This window comes from Cyprinus carpio, chromosome B20 (genome assembly GCF_018340385.1).
Source record: "Cyprinus carpio isolate SPL01 chromosome B20, ASM1834038v1, whole genome shotgun sequence".
NCBI lineage: Eukaryota > Metazoa > Chordata > Actinopteri > Cypriniformes > Cyprinidae > Cyprinus > Cyprinus carpio.
The window spans coordinates 13,980,467-14,003,182 of NC_056616.1; the positions used below are offsets into that span (position 1 = coordinate 13,980,467).

Consider the following 22,716-nt stretch of genomic DNA (forward strand, 5'->3'; position numbering starts at 1 on the left):
GCAACATAACTTGCAGTATGACTATATCTTGCAATTTTGAATTTGTATCTTAACATGACATTTGTTTTGCAAATGTGACTTTATTTTTCATTACTGCTTTATGACTGTGTCTGAAAGCTTAGTGTTTGTGCAGAAAGGTACCTCCCAATACTTATTTTGGACAAACTTCTGAGGCAGCATAATAGTTTAATGATCTCAAGTTCAAGTTCAAGTTCAAGTTGAGCTTTATTGTCATTCCGCTACATGTGTGGACATAGAGTGGAATGAAATGTTGTGTCTCACAGGACCACGGTGCTACATAAATACAGACATACAACAATGAAGTAAAACTGTATAAACCTATACACAATAACCTACTGACAGATTTTGACTATAAATACTATATATATATAAATGTTTACATAAACAAAACAAAAAAAAAAAAAAACAATACAAATTCACACACACACAAAATACATATACACAACTAACCTACTGACAAAAAAAAAAAGAAATCTGCAACAAAAAAGAGAAACCTGCAACAAAAAAAAAAAATATTGGTGATAACTAAAGGGAAGTTACTACATTACTTAAAAAAAAAAAAAAGTTGACAAAAACATACATTTACACATAAAAAATTAAATTTTTAGCTCAACTGTCATGGAAATTAAGATATCATAGACTGCGAAGTATATCTATGCTGCCTTCAAAAATCCTTCAGTCTATATCAATAGACGGGATGTGAAGTGATCATAGGAAAGTCAACTTCATGGCACAGAAGCAGCATCTAGTGTGTCCAAAAGTAAACTGTGTTTTGTTTTTATCCATTTGCCATGCCATGTGCTAAAATTACTATAAAGTTGACTTTGAATCCTACTTCCATATGCTGCCTGCAGAAGCAGCATTTCTCAGCTTTTCAATCTGACAGTGAGCTTTATTTCTTATTTTAAACATCGCACAATTTACTTTTTATATTATTATTTGTTTTTTACTCTGAGGCTGAACTGTCTTTCATACTGTGGTGTTATTAAAGGTAATAATTATTCATAAATAAAGCAAAAAAATGTGTATCTCTTTGTCTTGTTTGTAAAGGAATGGGCGTGAAACATGAGCACCTCCTTAGTCAGATAAATAAACACAGAGTGGGTGCTGTTGAAGTGTGGGACACAAAGTGAGAACGTGTTTGTAGAGGAGAAAGTAATCATGCGACCTAACTTTTTAATGCTAGACTTCTTTCTAATAAAGGAGGGTGTGGGTGTGTCTGTGCATCATTCTGTACTGTGTGCTGGTTTACAAATGCTTTGATGCACAGATATGAGTGTGCGTCTCTTTCTCTCTCTCTCTCTCTGTGTGTGTGTGTGTGTGTGTGTGTGTGTGTGTGTGTGTGTGTGTGTGTGTGTGTGTGTGAGTGTGTTTCTGGGGGTTTGTGTACTTTCTGAGCTCTATGCAACAAGCTCCATAAATACCCCACCCAAATGTTCCACCTGTTTATGGACTGAAAGACTGAGAGTTGTTAACTCTCCATGAAGGTCTGTGAAATTTTACAATCTCAATATGCCACAACACGTTTAAACCTCACCCCAAATAAAGGATTAACTGTACTGTATACAACACAATTGTGTTATTGTGCAAATTTAACATGCCTCTGCCAGTTCCAAAAAAAGTTATCACTGATAAGATGGCCTGCCTGCTTATGTATCTTGTCTCTCACTGTCCCAGAATGCATGGATGAAACAGGTGAGAGCCACCTGTTTGACTGAGACCAGGTTAGCTCTGTTTTTAGCTCAATGCTAAGTGAGCTCTTCTATCCATTACTAAAATGTGCTATTTCTGTCTAGGCCTAAAGATTATTGAAACGCTGTATGCGCCAATACTATACTTTTTTTTTTTTTTTTTATATATTCTTTTATTCGTAAAATCTGATACATAAATGAAGTTTTCAGCATTTTATTAATAATAATATTAATAATAATAAAAAAAGAAACATGACAAAAATTATTGCAATACAAAATTTCAAACTGAGTATAAGCACTGTTTGCAGACCAATTACAATGTTTGCAACCTGTTTCATTGTGTTAATGTGTCAGTGAGAGAGTGTTGGTAAGGTGCCCATTGGACTGTGACCTGGACATGCTGGCATGGGCAACAACAGAGCTGAAGCAGCAAGAAATTGTTTTTCTTTGTTTGGCTATTGTGTAAGCTCAATAGAGTTCTAGAATAATACCCAGAATACACTGGGCCTTGCATGCCAAATAAGACCAAATAAGATGGCATACGCCTGATTTAATATGAGTTCTGGGTCATGTAATCAATTTATTCAGAGTATGGTTCAGAAGTTTAGGGTCAGTAAGATATTTTTAAAAAAAATTATTATTCTCACCAAGGTCGCATTTATCAAAAATACAGAAGAATAGTAATATTGTAAAATATTTAATGATTTAACTGAGCTGTTTTCTATTTAAATACATTTTAAAATGTAATTTATTCCAGTGATGGCAAAGCTGCAGTCATTTTACAATTTATCATGCTTTTGTGTTGTATTGGATGTTAATGAGAATTCATGAGTCAATAAAATTTTGGTCCAAAATGATTAAAATGCATTGCAATAAAAGTGCAATAACAGGAAAGAAAATATATTTGTCTTAGTCTATTTGAAAAATTTTGTTTCATGTAAACAGGAATATCCAATAGCTGTAAAGAATCAAAATGTCATTTTTTTGGAATAAAATCTTAATTTGGATTTTAATTGCAAAAGGATGTGCATGTAACACTGATCGCAGTATGTTCTTTGTTATACTGCAGAACGGTGGCATGTAAACGTGGTGTTCTCCATTCACCCCTGAAAGCTGTATACTCAAATTTGAGTTGTTACTCAGTTTCTAAGAAATCTTGAATTCAATTCAAGACTAATTCAAATGGTCGACTGAAGTCAAATAGTTCCCGTGACATGGGAATGTTAATTTGAGGAGATTCAGATTAAAGTTGACGTTAGAGATTGAAGCGATTTACAAAAGAAAGAATGAATAAGAGAAAAATAATGAGTGGGCTGGACGCATGCCAAAGGGTTAGAGTGCCATTGAATCTTTATTCCCAGTTACAGTGAGTCTTTCTCTCTCTCCTCATACTCTTGCATTACAGCCTCCTGCTCCCTCCCTCTCTCTCTCTTCAGCTGTATGTGTGCTTCAGTCACAGCTCTACCCACCGTGGCAGAGAGTGTGTACATGTGTGAGTATTTGAAGGAGCTCTCAGACTTGTGTAGGCATTCAAAGGGAGTGTCTGAGCATTTCATACAGACAAAATCTGCATGTTTAATTGGCATTTTTGGATATACTTTAAGAAGTGAGGTGAAGCATAAAGCTCAGGTAAGTTCAACTGAACTTTGAACTCTGAAAAGTTGCTTTAGTTATCCTTTACCTCCCTCTTCTTCCATCAGCTTAAAAACTACTACATTTAAGAATCAGTTCTGTCAAAAGATTTAATTTAATTTAATTTAATTTAATTTAATTTAATTTAATTTAATTTAATTTAATTTAATTTAATTTAATTTAATTTAATTTAATTTAATTTAATTTAATACCTTAAATTAATACAAAGCATTTATATTTGATATTTAACATTTTGACAAATAATTGTTGAATGTTTAAAATATTTATGTAAACAATTGTTATAAATCTGTTTATCTGATACTCTAAAATCTTATCTTCTGTATTATGCTTTTATCTGAGAATTTTATTATACTATATCACATCTGTCAGTGAAGATAAAGTTGATTTGTCAAGTTAACTAGATTTAAACTAGATGTCTTAATAAATGCAAAATGACGCGCTAAGCAATGCAATAAACTGTTTTGTATTATATGGTCTTACTAGATCTTGATGCAGCATCAGCACAGTTTGTTGTCATGACAGAGTAAATATTTATTAATTCAGTGTTCCATAATTTTATTCACTTTTTTTTTACATTTTCTCTCTATATTCATATTTTTATATAAAATATTTAACAAATGAATATTTAAACAATAAATGTATATTTAAAATATTTCATAACATTTTTCTAATTGTAATGAATGCAACTTTTTCTGGTATATATTTAACTTCAAATGCAGCTTCTGTGCCACATTTGCGATGGCAAATGACATTCATTATTCATACTGTTTATAATACAGTGTGAGTGGGTGGAGTTTTGGTCAGACACAGACTGGTAAATATCATGAGTACAGTGGGTTGCTGGCATGGTATCTGTGTGTGTGTGTGTGTGTTTACAAGCACTTCATAATTCAGCTGCTGCAGATGCATCTATCAGTATATCTATTTGAGGCATCTCTTGCGGTCTTCTCACCATTCTTTTCTTCTTCCTTGTGTTCCCTTCCTGGCCTCTGACCTTTAGCATCTGACATATGATGTCAATTGTAACCAGACGCAAAATGACTCCAGTGATTATGCTCAAAGACTTCCGCATTTGTCATGATCTTCGGGAATTGGCTTGCACACATGCACTTACTCTAATTTATCTCGATAAGATTGTTCTGAAAGTTTCCATAGTTGTCTTTCCTTTTTAAACTTTCATTGTAAGCTTTGTTTTTTAGTGTCAGACATGCATGTGACAACCAACCCACCCCCACTCTCTCAGACTGTCTCCCAAAGCTGGTCAGTGTTTAATTCTGGCTCCAGACTTTGTTTCCTTTGTTTCTGAGGTGTTGTCCGAACTGATGTCAGTGACACGAAGCATATTCTTTCAAAACACCTCCAACAGATCCACTAACAGATCCGGTTGAATTTCAGGTCTCTTGATATGCCAAATTCAGGGAGAGTCAAATCGGATTATTTCAGGCCTTCAAGCATGAATAGAGAGCAAGTGAAAAAGAAACATAGGAGGAAGAACAAGAAAGCTGGATTTATCCAGCACCTTTCAAAAGATTAAGTGCATATGGGGCATATACAGAAAGAGATCAATAGAATTTACACACACCCAACCACAGCAATTTCACAATTAAACTGAAATGTATTTATTTATTTTATTATGTGATCATTCCGCTCTGTTTCTATAAATGAAGGAGGTCATATAGCAATATCACACGAGTAACCGTGTACACGAGTAACAGATCAGCACAGCTATGATTCGTTGTAATTTGGCCATAGGTAATCACAGCATGCCGATATATAGCCATATCACATGCCTACGAGTGCAATTCAGTCAAAAGTGCAAAGGCAGCGCTCTAAAAAATATATATATATATATGAGCCTCAGACTCATTTTGTCACTATGCCCAAAATTTGTAATGGTGCTGTATGAAAATGGTTTTGTCAATCGACATGAAATGCATTACTTTCTCTCAGCACAGTCTGAAGATGATCTGACTCGATTTTGGTGAAAATCGGACCAACAGGTCAGGAAGAGTTAGAAAAAGTAGGTTTTTAACATAAATCAAAATGGCAGACAGGGAGTTCAGATTTCCTAAGCAAAAATTTGTATGTATGTTGTCGGCACGACCCAAGGAATATTTTGAGACCAGTTTCATTACAATAGGCTAATGCAATCAAAAGTTATTAGCATTTTTGAAAATTTCATAATTAAAGGTTAATGAATGGTTTATTTGGTACTCTTTACCAATAGGTGGCGCTGTTACCAAATTGATGTGCCGTGGTCAGTGTGAGGTGACAATGGCACAAACAAAGTTTGGTGTAAATATGCCAAACTCTTGCAGTTTGGCATCTTTCCAGCAAATTCGTTCATACGCTAAACGATAACTGTTTTGTGTATCGACATGAAATCCACAACTTTTTGCCAGCTTGGTCTGAAGATGATTCAAGCCAAATTTTGTAAAAATCGGACCAACGATCTAGGAGGAGTTCGAAAAAGTACGTTTTCAACATGAATCAGAATGGTGGACAGGAAGTTCAGACAATATTGGCAAAATTGGTATCGGTGTTCTCGTCATGATCCAAGGAATCTATCAACATCAGTGTCATTACAATTGGTTAATGTAAGCAAAACTTATTCGCATTTTTCTAAATTTCATCATAACTTTTGACCACAAGGTGGCGCTGCCCCCAAACTTTTTGAGTACCATGAGATTATGGGGCCAATATTTTTGTAATTAGTTTCGAAACGAAATTTGCTATGGTTAATGTTGGGACTGTCCTCTATCAGTGTGCCATTTAACAACTTTCCTGCAAGAAGAAAATCACGCTAATGGATACAATACCCTCGGTGCTTGGCCCCTAAATATAATATAAAATATAACTTTAGACTTTGCCACCAGCCAAAACTATTTGCTCTGGGGCAAATAATAGATTAATGAGTTACATTTACCCAAAACAAATAATAACTCATGTTAAACCATGCCCTGGAGCTCACTTCTCTGAAAATGTCAAAGCAAATCTTATATTAACAAACTACATATTTAAAGTCTAAACAACTACATTATTGCCAAAAAAAATTCTTAAAACTAGATTCTGTGACACAAAAACAGTATTATTTATGAAAATTATAGTGGATTTGGGCATCCGCCATGACACTCACTAAAAGAAATACAGCAAGCGGAGTGATACAAATTGTGAAATTATTTGGGTTTTGTTATCACTAGAATATCGCATCTCTGGAAAAGGCTATCAGCCAATTAGATTCAAGAACCTATATTATTAATTTCATGTTTCTATAGTCATGTTTCTATAGGATATAGAGCAATCCAATGTTCCTTTTCATGTTATTCTTTCAGGATAAATATGTATTTTATTTATATCTCCTATTTTCATCCATCATTTCAAGTTTTTCATAGTCATCATTTCATATTTAAAACATCACAAACTTTATGACATGATTTCTGTAATTGTCATTTTTGTATAAATCGCTGCTTCTGCACTGTCTATGCTGCTATATATGTATTTTTGTAGTGGAAGCCAAATGTTTCTTGTCAGAAAGCTCTTACTTTTCAGAATAAGACCAGCACTGGTTTCCTTGAAAGCCTCAGTAGTGTTTAACGCTGACCATCAAACTCCCTTGGTCTGTACTCTTGGGGTTTTTACTTGTTTGACTCTTGCCAGAAGATCAATATGCCCTGGTTTTGAAGGTGGCTTATAATTATCCATGGAAGCAGTGAGTGGCGTTTTCTTATTTCTGTCCAGCCCCTTATGTTTCTCTATGTGATCACTTCCAGTAGTGCACACAAAGATAATTTCAGTTAACATACATCTGACTCATGATTAATAAATACCAAAAATCAAGAAAACATACAAACTTCAAAATACAAAATATCCAATTTACTTCTCACTTGGCCATACTCTTATACAATGTGTTGTCTTTTTCATGTGAGAATGAGGGAGTGAATGAAGGCAGTATCCACACATACTCTCTGACTTGTTGTTATTTGCTGTTGTAGATGGAAAGTTTAAATAGGGAGGCTGTGTTACACTGGCCACATCATGGCCAAACCACAAGAAGCAGAGAAGGAGATTGCACTAGTCCCTCTCTTTCTCTCTCACAGACACACACAGTGTTTGGCTGTGATGGATGCTGATGAATTAGTTTATATGGTTTAGTAATTACCCATAATGATTGTTCATTAGGTCCGGTTTGTGGATATGACCGACATGTTACTGTGGCAACACTACCAAAATTTGCCATACTTTCTATTCCTCAATACTTCCACCACCCGTATGCTCTGTGAATTAAACGTATATAATTGTGAATGCTTGATGACAACAATATAGTGTATATCAATAAATCAGCAAAGTACAAAAAACTTATACTGGATTTAATAATTATTAAAAAAGAATATTATTAATAGCTATTTATTAGATTAATATACTATGAACCGTTTCAGGCCTTTACTTCTTTGCAGCTGGTTGATATAGGCATTTTCCCACTTTTTTTAGTGATTGAAACTAACAGGCTTTCTCACTTGCACCCACATACCAAAATGGCAAGCTCCACTACTGCCTGTAAGCTTTTAAACCCAATCCACCCACATCTAATTAGTGTAAAGCATGCAGTAGAACTCCAGTGGAAAACTGAACTAGGATCCCTAAACAGGGACGTCTTGTGTAACACGTTCAGGTGTTTATGGCAAACACATTGTTTGTTTAGTTCCATTACCATGACAAGCTGTGTTCTAAAACTGTTCTTCGGTTATTTAATGGTTTATTGTGATAGCCTGTTTCGTAACACATATGACAACATCAGAACTAAGCTGGTCTAACTGCTTCAGTGGGTCTTTTTAGCTTCAAACTAGATGCTAGATGCTGTACACACAGGTCTGAAGACATGCCATCCTAAACATGGCACTCATGGCATGAGATGCTAAAAAGACAGTCAGTTGTTTTCAATCATAAAATGTTGAATAAATATGCCACATTTGTCATTCTATGTGATGATGGGGAGAATTCCCTGTAGGGCACTGAGGCTGACTGCTCATGGTTCTCCAGTCTGTTTGTGAGTTGTGGTCGGAGATATAGACAAACACAGTGAAGTAGTCATGAAGCAATGCAATAAGGCCTTTATTTCAAAACATATTTGGGTGACAAGAGTGCATAAGAGATGGAATTGGGTGTTTTTGAGGCAGGTTTAGCATCCATGCACAAGGCACTTTGTCTTAAAGTCTAGATTTGTTTCAGTATACATATATATAAAAAAAGAGGATTTTGTTGAGCTGTTGTTGACTTGTTTGAAGCAAACTGCATATATTTTCAAAGCTGTATTTATACTTTATATTTAGAACTATATTTATGAATTCATCTTATTTAAATGTTTACGCATTTTTATAGTCATAATTTCACATTTAAAACAACAAATTCAGTTTTTTTGTGTATGATTTTGAATTATTTAATATTATGTTCAATTTCAACTAAATCTAAAATTGATAAATGATTAAACAATGCAACCTTAACAATTATTCTATCCCAATGCATTCTGGGAGGAAGGCGAATGGGACTGAACCCCAAAATTGTTTTTTCAGTGTAGGCCAATGCATGTTGGTTTGACTAATTTTAACTGAAAAGCTGCATAGAGATAAATCAGTTGTGTTCCGGAAAATCACTAGTTTGCTGTTTAGTAAACACACGCACAGTATATAGTGATGTGTTTGGTCCCGATGGCAATATGTGCTGTGGGTTTGAGCTGTCGGGCAGTTCATCAAAAGTGTTTCACAGCTAGTCTCGGTTCTTGAAATATGCTTACAAAGTGGTAACTCGAGAAAAGAGAGGAGAGAATTAATAATGAAGACAAATGAGGGAATAGCTGTAGATTGAGTGAGGAAGGGGTGAAGACGACAGATGCTCTTGATGCCAGATCTGGGCTTAATTTTGCTGTAGTTGCGGTAAAGCACACAAAAACTTTTGCCTTCACGCAGGATCTGAAACACATGGACATGATGCTTTAGTCGAGCAATTAGAAGCTCCTCCATCTGAATGTGATCACGCAGACTCAAGCTAATGCACATTTCAATCTGCTTGACCTGACCTCAATGACAGTGATGTCTTACAAGCAGAATGTCTTAGAATGGAAGTAGAAGGATTTCACCATATAACAAACACACCGTGTCTGCCTGTCACTGTGATTTATGTGACAAATTCCAGCTGTGGGATATAGATGACCCGAGCCTCTGTTCACTTTCGTGTCCTGTCATAAGCTTCCCCCTTAACACATTGGACAGACTCATTTATATTAACATTTATACATTTAGCAACTGTAATTTAAGTTAGGAAAAAAACACAAGCAATGGTCACACTTTATTTTAAGGTCCAATTTGCAAACAAACTATCAACTGATGATTTTTTATTTTTGCCTCAATAAAAAAAAAAAAATTGCTGCTTATAAATAGTAAGTAAGGTAGTTGTTAAATTTAGGTATTGGATAGGATTAGGGATGCAGAATATGGTCATGCAGAATATGTGCTTTATAAGCACTAATAAACAGCCAATATGTTAATAATACGCATGCTAATAAGCAACTAATTAATAGTGAGAATTGGTCCCTATACTAAAGTGTTTCCCAAGCAGTTTACCTTAAAACGAAAATAAATGAATGAAAATGAAAATGCTGAAAAAAAAAAAAAAACACATTTATGTTGCCAGTAAAACAGAAATTCACCTTTACTATCCTTGTACCTTGATTATAATTATTATAAAGTTTACCGAAAACTATAGCCGTTAGACATACGTTCTAGACAACGTGTAATCACCATGTTCTTGTGCCATCAATTTTCTAAAACTTTAATTAGCTTTATTAAGTGTTTTGTGTTTTTGGAATTGAATCTAAACCACCAATAATCCTTAAGGGGAAAAATCCTGCTCACAGAACCAAAAAGCTAGTTTGATGCTGTGGTGAATCAGACACACACACTGTAAAATCAGCCATAACTCTTGCATTCTAGATAAATGAGTGTTTTAGGCTTGCATGAGCCTGTAGAGAGGTGGAGAAACAGAAGAAAAAATGAATATAGAGAACTGAACACTGCACACTTAATGTGTTTCATCTGATGCCATTAAATCAACTGTTAACCCTCAGTTCTGAACAATTTTCAGACAGAGCATTTGAATCCATGAATATGATATAACGTGTTGAAATACTTGCTTGAGCAGCTTGTCTGTTCTTTCTGTGTGTACTGACGAGTCAAAGAGGATGAGGGTGAGGATTAGGTGCTGTTGTCCGAGCCATGAACAGCAGAGGGGTGAGAAACGGAGCTGCCAAACCTTGGAATGTCTTGGAAGCTTTCCAGGATTCACGAAGGTGTTCTAAAGTGACTCTAACAGTTTCAAACATTTACAAAAGCACACAGAAGATACATTACAGTTATAATGTAACAGACATCCTTCACTTTTATAGCCATGGAGAAAGAAACAATGTTTAGGGATCTGATTCTAAACACAGAGACAAAAAGAAGCAGATCTGAAATTGAATATTTAACTCAAAAATTAATATTCTACAATTTACTCACCCTCATGTCGTTCGCATAAGACTTTGGTTAATCTTTGAAACACATAACACAACCTGAGAGGTTTCTGTCCCTTCACTGAAAGTTTTCTGTATAGTGATATGATTGCTTTATATGATAATGCATTAAAACCAGTGAGGTTTGTACTAGTGTGTGATGCACACATGTGCTTCTGTGTTTACTATATATGATGCACTATGTATGAGTCGATCATATACATATACAAACAATTAAAAAAGCCTTAATTAAACCTGTTCATCATATAAAGCAACTGTATCTCTTCACAAGATTAACCTGCATTTGTATGGATTCATTTTAAGGTGGCTGAATATCCTCTTTGGATTTTTAAGCTGTGGTTACCTGTCCTGAACCCTTTCAGGTTTTATTAAAATATCTTAAATTGTGTTTCAAAGATTAACTAAAGTCTTTGGAACAACATGAGATGAGGATGAGGTTGAATTTTCATTTTTGGGTGAACTATCCCTTTAATGGAAGTTAAAGGAATTTGATTTGGTAACGAGAATGAAGCAGAAAATGGATAAAGCCTTTGACTGCCAGGATGGAATGAAACGGACTCAGCAGGCTCCGGAATGCTGGGATTCTTTATAGAAGTCTTAATGATATTTCAGAGTATTTTAAGATCCGGAGACGAGCTGAATGAACAGCTGTGCGCCTAAACCAGAATTCATTCCAGACGACTTCAGACACATTTTAAAGTGTGTGTGTGCATCTGTGTGGGTGCATGAATGGATGAAAGTGGTTTAGGACACTACAAAGAAAACTTGAATGAATGGCACAATATGATGTATTGGGGAGGCTTGGTTTAGAGTTGCTGTGACCCAGACTGTGTGTGTGTGTGTGTGTGTGTGTGTGTGTGTGTGTGTGTTCCCGTAACATACACTCACAGGTGCTCAAGACAGATATACTTCTTTTCATATTCATGCCTCGGGGGCTTAGAACACACACTGACACCTCAAGTAACTGATTTATAGAAACAGAAATTGCATTTGGTGTGTGTGGTGAGTCAAGGACTTCCCTGCAGACTTTATGATTCCCAGACCTGTGTGTCACAGTGATGTGCGGTGTCCCCGCTTTAGGTGTGTGAGTGTTTGATGTGTCATATTCCAGCTGTGCACACACATCAATGTAAACATTCATCCCTGTCTGAGAATCGCTTAATGTCATGACTAAGCAACAAAACCTGTCAGAGACACACTGAGACACAGAGATTCTGCTCAGTATTTTACATTAATTGTCAGGACTTTGCACGGTCAGGACTATTTGTTTTGAAAAGCACAGATAAAATGGAAATATGAATAATTTATTTTTTAATTTTATATTTATTTATTTTAACAAACTACCATATTTATAGAAAACTATTTCTGACACAGAATAAAAGAAAATTAAAATGTAATTGAGTTTTTATTACATAATTCTGTTTTTGTTCCTTGCGATTCTGAGTTCATATTTCACAATTCTGACTTTGTTTTCTCAATTCTAGGAGAAAAAAATTTCTGAGATATACATTTTATTCTAATGTTGATTTTTTCAGAGTTTAAATATCACAAATCTGAATTCATATATCGTAATTCTGACTTCTTTTCTCAGAACTGCGGGTTTAAACCTCGCAACTCTGAATAGTGACATTTTATCTAAAAAATAAATAAATAATTAATGTGACACTAATTAAACTTTGCTCTGTTTATCTGAGCATCCTGACCTACACAGCAATGCTGACATGCAACCAATCCACAGCATCCAATGGTGTTGTTTGGGGGTGTGTCTATTTGTTTGGCCAACCTATGGCAGCTGGAATTCTGTTTAAAAACCATTCAAGAGATCCAAGAGAAAACAATCCCTCATGAATATAAAATGTCTATTGAATGTTCACTTCAAAATCCTGCCGAAGTAGACACCCGCATACTTTTTGTCTGTATTTGTTAAAATATATTTCAAAATATATTTATGTACATATAATTTCTACAAATATATTTTGCCATTTTTTTTATATATTTTTGAAAAACTATTTGTACATTTAAAATATATTTTTTTAAAAACATACAAAAATATATATTTGCTAAAATATATTTATGTAAATATATTTTCCAACAATATATTTGGGCCCTTTTTTTGTATATTTTTGAAAATATATTTTAAATATAGAAATATATATATATATATATATAAAATATATTTTCAAATTATAGATTGATTGATTGATTGATTGATTGATTGATTGATTGATACCTATATATTCCAGTCCAAGAAAAAGTTTTTTCGTGCCCCTGAAATATATTTTGGTATATGAAGGTTGAAACTAAATATATTTCCTATTTCAAAAATCAATTTTATTAAGCTTCCCTGTTTGCAACATACAGTATATTTAGCATATATTTCAAATACATTTTGGCCACAAAAAAAAAAAAAAAAATGCTATATGGGTTTCACCTATTATATAGTAGCAAAGTTTGCAAATCAGCAATTTTACAGGCTTTTTCAATAATCACTCCCCATAACCTGACGTATTTACGCATAGTGCACTATTTGAAGGGACTTGAAGGGAAAACTTGAAAATACTAAATGGCTAAAATAGTTAGCAATAGTTGACAATCTACATAAAATACTATACTGCCTATTTTTTTTTTTTTTTTTTTTTTTTTTTTTTTGTATAATATGTATTTTTCAGGAATAATGGATGAGAATATACTATAGGGGGCAATTTCAGATACAGCCATACTTAACTTTTAACATTGAAATGTTTTACTTTCAGCACAGTATTTAAGCTTTGATAAAACTCTTTTTGATGAAACAGTGAATCATATGGTTTAAACAGCACTGTAGTGTTGATGAGCATGAGAAATAGCACTCTAATGAGGAAAATCTGCACTCAGTCTCTTTAGAGCTGACTCACCCTCAGATGAGAGATTTGGCAGAGATTAGTAATACCAGATTGAAACACACACAGGAAGAGAAAATTGATTGCAGACATCTAAGTGGCCAGTAGTTTTACAGTAAACATGACCTCAGTCTTTCATATCCATTTATTTTGCCTCTTTCTCACACATATAGTTTTTGAGATTAATAGGTTAGTAGTTTCCTCCTAATTGCAATGTTTATATTTTGAGAGATAAATCAGTGCATATTTGCACTGCATTGCATTTGTTAACAATTAGCTCTATAATTTGGTACTCCCATTGATTGACATGCAACATGCCGTCCTCTCTCTTCCACTGGACAGGTGGTTTTGTGAGGGGCGGGAGCTGCACCACTGCCCTGATATCCAGATCTGTCGTGATGGTGACCTGCACACTCTGGTGATAACTGAAGCATTTGAAGACGACACCGGCAGGTACACCTGTGTAGCTTCCAACTCGCTGGGAGCAGACAACACCTCTGCAGAGGTCTATATAGAAGGTGAGGTCATACTTAAATCAATTTTTGATCAGTATTTTTGCCTTTTTCCCGAGTGATATAACATCTAATCCTTTAAACAAGATAAATGCACTCTTTATGTTTTAAGCATAAGTCCAATAATATAATGAGGTTTATAGTTAAGAAAAAAACAGTTTGTTAGTAGTGTATTAAAAATAAACTTAATTCAAGATATTTTGTCTGCTAAGAATTATCTTATACAATTTTGTAGTCAAATTACCTTGGGAACAATACTGATTAAATGGATATATGTGTGTTAGAAATAGAAAAATAATGTGTATTACAATGTGTATAAATATGAAAAATTAATACTTAGCAACACATGCAATCAAAATGAAACATACAGTATTATTTGCTATACCACAATATATATATATTGCAGGTTCTTCCTCATATGGCCTCTGACCCTTTGACCTTAGACCTCAGCTGACAGTTTAACCGGCCCTAACTATGTATTATCTAATAGCCCCTAATTCATCAAGTGCCATAAAAGTTCCTTTTATCTAACCTGAATCACACGGCGGCTTGTTTGGGTGTGAACTGACCTTAATAGCCAAGGCCATTAGGCTGTCTCTGAAAGCCAATAATCCATCAAGAATTTATAGCTCACACAGAAGAAACTTTCAAACCAAGCAGATTTCTGTTGGTCAGCGTGGTCAGTTCATGTGACTTAAGCGAGCGAAATCTGCACAGTGAACTCTTTCACCTTTATTAAAAAAACTCCTGTTCATGTGGATTCCTATTAAAAATGACTGGATTTCGTTCATGCTGTTTTGCAGTAAAAAGGAAGGCAGCATGCAGCCTAAAATGTTTTAACCAGTAATTAATGTTTTTCTCTTCCATTTTCTCATGTTTCTCTCCGTAAAGGTGCTTCTTCTTCAGACTCAGAAGGTGAAGGATCTGTGTCAAAGTCTAGGTCCGGAGCCATGCCACAGTAAGTGTGTTTTATGTTCTTCCTCGCATGACCTTTAACCCTTTGACCTCAGGCCTCAGCTTACCTGGCCCTGACGATGTATTATCTAATAGCCCCTAATTTATCCTCTACCATGAAAGTTTGTGTTGCTCCTCGTGAAGAACATGGCAGGTTGGTTGGGAATGAAGTGACCTTAAAGAATAGCCAAAGCTGTCTTAAGGCCAATAATCAATCAAGAGTTTAGGAATCTTGTTGCCTAATCTTCTTAATTTGTGTGATCGCTTGAACTCTCTTGAGTCACCTCTGAACTCATCCGCTTATTTCTCTTCCTGTCATCTCTTGCCTCTACTGGCCTATCAGTCTTTTCTTTCTGTTTACACAAATGATTAAGCGCTTGGCTCTGGTTCCCAGTGACATCATCACACCCATTTGGGATTATGCTCTCACTAGCTCCAAAGTCATTTATAAGGTGCAAACTGCATAGTGAAAATTCACACAGTGGAGTGGATATTACTGTGTGTGTGTGTGTGTGTGTGTGTGTGTGTGTGTGTGTGTGTGTGTGTGTGTGTGTGTAAGCTGGTGTGTGTTAGAGAGGAATTACCCCACACAGAGAGCATGTAAATAATTTGCAACATTATACCATTTATTAACTTGTCTTAGCTTATATTTCTATATATTTGCTGTTGGAAACTTTCACTTTAAATCAAATGACCTAATGTTTTAAAAATCAGACAAACACTTAAGACTTTAAATAAACCTGTATCCACCCATTAGAGGTGGATATAGCTTTTTTTTATGTGCTCAGATAGGATATCACTCTCATTTTCAGTCTGGCAAAGATCTGCCCAGGCATCAGAAATATTACAGTAGACATATATTTTACTGACACTAGTGTTTTTAGTATTATTGAGATATTATTATAGTTTTAATTATAATTTTGAATGTTTTTATATTTTCCATTTTAATTTTAATTTTAGTTTTTGTAATTTTATTGTTGTGTCATTTGTTATTTTTTATGTTTAGTTTTTTCTTTTTTTAAATTTTAGTTTCTGTTTTAGATTTAAACAAAAAATTCAACTGAAAAAAAGAAAAATGTTGCCTTGACAACTAGTTGAAATAAAATATTGAAGTATTTTTTTATTTTTTATTTTTATTATTATTTTTTAGTTCAGTTAACATTCATTTTATTTATTTATAAGTAACAAAAATGCTTTTTATGGTTTTAGCTTTATCTCCATTTTCACAATCCAAACACATGCAGCATAGGTGAATTGAACACTCTAAACTGCCTGTAGGTGAGTGTGTGAGTGTGTGTGTGTGTGTGTGTGTGTGTGTGTGTGTGTGTGTGTGTGTGTGTGTGTGTGTGTGTGTGTGTGTGTGTGTGTGTGTGTGCACCCTGAGATGGACTGGCCATTCATTCAGGATAGCCTGAGACGCCTGTGGCTCAAAATTCTGAAATAGGCTCCAGCCTTCCGTGACCCTGCAGAGGATAAAGCAGTTTGGAAATGGATGGATGGATAGATGAATGGGTTTTAGTTTTAGTGAAATATAGTAACCCTGACCAACACTGAAACAAATTCTGACCACTGATTTATTCTGAGGCAAAATATAACACAGCTGTTTCTATATTTTTGCCTGGTTTGTTATATGTGACCCTAAACTGGGTCACATATAATAAAAATGTAACTTCAATTGAAGAAATTTTAATGGACTGTGAAAAAGCAAAAAGATTGATTCACTTGTCATTGCTTTACAAAATGTTTTCAACTTTCAGCCAGGATGACTCAAAATACCCGTTTCTTTCAGTCACAAGCTCTATTTATTTATTTATTTAATTTTTATTTTTTTTTCAAATGCACATGAATATTGCAAGATGAGAGAAGTGTTTCTTTTTTTACTTTATATGTGAATGTTTTCTTAAATGATGACTTTGTAGTGTTGATGATTTGTTCTCTCAGGTCTAAATGAGGTTTGTTTTAGTGTTGCTGATATTTTCTCTCATGCAGGGCAAAGAAGAAAACCAGCTCAGTTTCTTTGACGATACACACATCGTCACCAAAGAGCCCAGATGCCCAACCTCATCGCTTCACACTGGTCCAGCCGCTTTCTACCACACCACAGAGAGTAAGAAATACACACACAGACTATACCTTTTTTTGGCACTGAAACTGCAAACTACTATAGAGTGGCACTGAAACTACTAAAGAGTGCTGCAAGAATAAATCCTAAAACTGAGAAATAAGTTTGTAAAGTTAGTAAACTAGTAATAAGTTATCTACTACAATGACAGAGAAATAGACACATGCACAAATATGTCCGTAGACTAATCAGGAATGACAACAGCAGATGGACCACACACTGTCTCTCATTCTCTCTCACTCTGTCAGGTCCAGAGTCCAGTTTCTTCACTCTATGCTGGTGATGGTCCTGTTAAAGCGCCCCCTACCTTTACTAAGGTAATGACATGGCCACACACACACACACACACACACACACACACACACACACACACACACACACACACACACACACACACACACACACACTCACACAGACACACAGAGAGAGATACAAATATCTCTAGCATTCAAAAACACACATATATTATGAGCTTTTCCAAATCATTCCAGGCTTTCTCTCTCTCTCTCTCTCTCTCTCTCTCTCTCTCTCTCTCTCTCTCTCTCTCTCTCTCTGTGTGTGTGTGTGTGTGTGTGTGTGTGTGTGTGATTTGTCATGTGACTCTCTGTGCAGGCCTAGGCAGAGGTTCAGAGTTCAATGCCAAATGCTATGTTTGCTTAGTGTGCTAAATCATTTTCCACCTCCTTAAAGAAAAAAAGTTTTTTTAGAACCCCCGCCCCCCCCCCATCTCTCCATTATCCCACTCCATCTTTCTTCTGAGAGACATTAATCTTTATAATGAGAAGATGTGCCTTTTTATAATAGATGGTTTCGTGTCATCATCGTAGTCCTAAACAAACAGGCACACAAATAAAATGGCTGGATTGTATAGACATACTTCTTGACTTGAACTTTAAATAAACCTTTAACACGTCACGTGTAACCACAAGCAGGCTACACACACTTACACAAAGCTTCAAAGAGAACTCACACACAACAGAAGGCAACTCACACGCACATGTATAAACAAACTACTCTTCAACCTTTTTACTTTTATGGGTTGCTGACAGCTTCTTGCCTCTCTGTCTGTTATGTCGTCAGTCTGAAAGAGTATGCACTTGTGAATGAAAGAGGTGATGAAGAAAGAGCAGAGTTAGTGGTGTTACACCTTTTCATCTGTCTCTTCAGTTTTTCCATTCATCTGTCTGTTCTCTTTCCCTTTGTTTACCTCTCAGTCTGTATTTGCAGTGTTAACCTGCGGTTCTCTTGCTCTGTAGATGTTGCAGGACACGCAGGCATCTGAAGGTCAGGTGGTGGTTCTGGAGTGCCGGGTGAGAGGTAGTCTTCCTCTGCAGGTTCAGTGGTTTCGAGAGGGCCAGGAGATCCAGGACTCCCCTGACTTCCGCATCCTGCAGAAGAGTAAGAGAAACTCAGAGAACAATTTAAAGAGGCATTCAGTAGTTCTTTAGCAAGTGTTCGAATTGCTGTTCTTTGTGTCTTTTAATTAGAGATAACACAATGTTGTTAAACGCTGGGATGTCATATATCGACATTGAGTTTTACATAAATTACATGTATACTAGTGCTTTTTAAGGCCAATTCACATTACACCAACAGACATAGACAAACCATGACAATCACCAGATTCCAATATGTCACTTTTCAGGCATTCCCAGATCCAGCAAATGCATCATATTTAATTTGCAAAAACAAGCGCTGAACTAGGCCAACAGATGCCGACAGGGATAACACACTGCTTTTCTTATCCAAATTTGTGAATTTAACTTATGTGGAAATGTGGAATATTTGCAAATAAAGCACAAATTCAGTCTGGTGTGAGCAACATAATTTCTTGGGAAACTGACATAATACAAATGGAAGTAGCTGCAGTAACTGTAGCACTTTTTTCTACATTATAAATGACTTGTGCTTCAAAGCGCCCAGGCGTAACATAGTGACAAACACTGTCGTGTTATCTTGCGTTTGGCAGTGCCTGATGTCTGGGAACATAATCGTGAAAGACAATTATACTAAATCATTTTGATGACAGACTTTTGCTCAGATATTTTAGAGCAAAGTCAAGTTTTTTCCTTGCATCAGGGAATTTATTTGTTAAAAGTTTTTTTATTCACATTTTATTTTATTTTTTTGTGTCTTGATGTTTTCGGTCAGCGTTTTTATTTTTATTTTTATTTTTATTTTTGTATGCGATAACCCAAAATTTTGTATAAAAATATGTGGATGGAACAACAGTTAGTTGGCTATTATGAATTCAGTCATCATCTCATGTGAGTGTACACCATTCAGATGAATTATAAAAACACAATTAATTTCTTAATGTGTTTAAATTAGCACCAAACTACTGAATGCACCTTTAAACTGAAGAGGTCACCCAAAAAATGAAAATTCTTTCATAATTTACTCACCCTTGTATGACTTGATTTTTTTTTTCTGTGCAACAGTCATATGAAACAATTTTTAATACTTTTATGATAAATTTACAAGCTTATTTTATACTTGAAAACCTCAGAGTGACCACCATATTCAAATTTTCCTTTTGTGTTTAAGGTAGAAAAGTAAGTCATCCTTAAGTCATGAATAAATGTTGATAGAATTTTTCTTTTTTGAGTAACTATTTAAACTATTTGAGAAACTATGTTTGGTTGATTGGTAGACTGATAAGTAGTGATTTGTTATGTTGTTTGTGTTTCTCTCTTAATTCCCATTTCACATTTTCATCAGAGCCAAGATCAGCAGCAGAACCCGGTGAGTTTTTTTACTCCTGCTTCCACTTTCCACTCTTTCCACTCCTCTTATTTGTGACATCATCACAATGCAATATGCAGTTTGGAGGAGATATGACTCGAAAATCTCTGATTAACAAAACAAATGAACAGGATACATGCATGTCAACACCGCTTATGAGTCACATACTTTCACTTACATGTGTATGGCTCACCTCTATCTTTGGCTATGTCTCAGTCTGTTCACTAGTTCAGATAATAGTTTTGTTCATTTTAACAGTGACAGTGAGTGAATATACATGATAAACTAATGAAAGTAATAAAACAATATTTGTTGACAGATACCACCTACTGTATATTAATATGAGCCTTGTCATTTATAATGGTGTCGCAGGTAATTGAGTCATCGCTGTCTAAGTGTTTAGTGGTCAAGGCCCTTGCTAATGACTGAATTTACTGAATCACCTTATAGAAAACATGGAAAACGAATGAGACACAGCCTCTGTCTGCCGAAGTAGACTTCTCTCTGCTATTGAATCACCTCTGTAACCATCAATTACCTGTCTAGATTCGCCACACCTGTCTATCTAATTGTCTACATCCCTCCCTCATTACAGGAAATATTTATGTGATTCTCATATCTCTGGAGAAAGCATTGTTGGATGTTCCATTGCAGCAACAGATTATATTGTAAAACCAGGCAGTTAGCTTGTAGAGCAAATTAATTTGAATGCTTATGTGTGTGTCAATGTGTAATTGATTACATTTATTTTCCTTGTGATATTGATGATTCTGTAATCGACGGCTCTTGTGATTGGTCTTGCAGAGGAAATCTGTACGTTGGTGATTGCAGAGGCATTCCCTGAAGACGGAGGTCTGTTTTGCTGCACTGCAACCAACCAATACGGCTCAGTTAATAGCACGGCACAACTCACTGTCGCCCCAGGTGTGTTTACACTGTATCTACAATAACTATATCTGAGATCAAAGTTCATGGTAATGTAAATATGTAAGTAGCCTGGTGATATATTGGTGCATGAAGAGGTTCACATTTGAATAAACATGTTCAAGTAAAAAAAGAAAAAAAATCAATGATCAAACAGTGTAATATATAGCAAACAAAATGAAATGAAATACACAAAATGAATGACTCCTATTTAGTCCAGTATTCTTTTGTTTGAGTGTAATATGACATGAGTTGAAAGAAGGCCAAGGGATAAACCTCTGAAAACAACAAAATTAAGCACAGTAAACAGTCAGCTGATTGTTTCAACATTACTGCATACTCTCAAATTTAAGTAGTAAATATAAGTGATGTAACACAGGAATTGTAATGACTTTATTTACAAAGCAGTAACAAAAAACTAAAATGCCAATTTCCAAAAAAGGCATAGCAACTCCATCTGTGATCGTTCGATGACATTTTATGGGGCCCACTGTGGTTCATCTTGAAAACATGTCAATTGCATGAGGCCGGCCAGCCACATCCTATCCACAACACTCCAGGATCAGAGTGTGGGTGAGGAGAGAGGATACAGTATGTGCTGATAGCTGTTTGTCATATGGCAAAGACAGGAGAGGCATGCATGTGATGTTTATACTGCATGATGGAGTGGGTGTACTTACATTTCCAGGAGTCCTTAAGCCTTAAGTTTACTATAGAGCCATTTAAGTAAATCTGAGACAATCTCAGCCAGATTGGATTAGGTTTTAGCTGTGGATTAATAGTTTATCTAGGATTATGGGTAGTTATAATAAGTTTTCTTCCATTGCAGGTGTGTTTCAGCATTTTGCAATGATTGTTAAAGTGTTGTAAAAACAGATTGTTCAACAATGACGAAATTATGAACTGATTTCCCCGGTTGCTCATAGACCCCATATTTCCTTCTGTATTCCACTGAAGTGCGCTGTGACATGGACCAATTGGATTTCATCACCCACTTAATAGGAATAGAAATCTGTTCTCACCCTATAATGAACTGTACTATGTCTTCTGTTATCTTTTATTTCTAGTTGCTGAAGAGTTATCCAGCAATGGCGTATCTGAGGATGACAGTGTGTTTGAGGACAACCAATCATTCCCGCCTCCACCCCCTCCACCAACTGAGATTAGTTTGTTGGAAGTCCCACCCAAAACTCTGCCGAGTGCTGAGGCCTTCCAGATCAATGAGCTGGAGATCTGGCCCAGCGTCACTGCGCTGCCTGTTCAGGTCTCTGCAGATGAAGAGCCTCAGGAAAGTTTTCCTGACAAACCTCTACAAAATGGTCAGGCCTTAAACAAGTCACCAGATGAGAGTCTACAGTCACCTTCAAGTGTGAAGGAAACAACGGCTCCACCTCCATCGCCTTCAGCAGTTAAGGCTCCACCTCTCCCCACCAAACCCAAACCTAAACTGTGAGTACTGCAGCTGAATCCTGTACATCATCACAACCTTGTATTTATGAAGCCTTTAAGCTTTGAATCCGTACATATGCTAGTGCAAATGTTCACATTTTGCAGATAAATGCATTATAAATTTACAGTGTTTTTCAGGAAAAAAGGACCAAAATGCTGGTGACTCATCCTGCATTAGACAGATTTTCATCCAGTCAAATGCTCT

The 22,716-nt window shown here is 35.5% G+C and overlaps 1 protein-coding gene across 1 annotated transcript in view; it reads left to right on the forward strand.

The window, feature by feature from the left end:
- Positions 1-22,716, forward strand: part of LOC109082702 (palladin) — an 81,249-nt gene that overhangs the window by 22,286 nt on the left and 36,247 nt on the right. Inside the window, 8 exon segments of the mRNA XM_042746864.1 lie at positions 14,148-14,323; positions 15,209-15,275; positions 17,261-17,378; positions 17,642-17,710; positions 18,650-18,791; positions 20,115-20,138; positions 20,943-21,062; positions 22,130-22,511. Coding sequence (XP_042602798.1) covers positions 14,148-14,323; positions 15,209-15,275; positions 17,261-17,378; positions 17,642-17,710; positions 18,650-18,791; positions 20,115-20,138; positions 20,943-21,062; positions 22,130-22,511 — 1,098 coding nt within the window.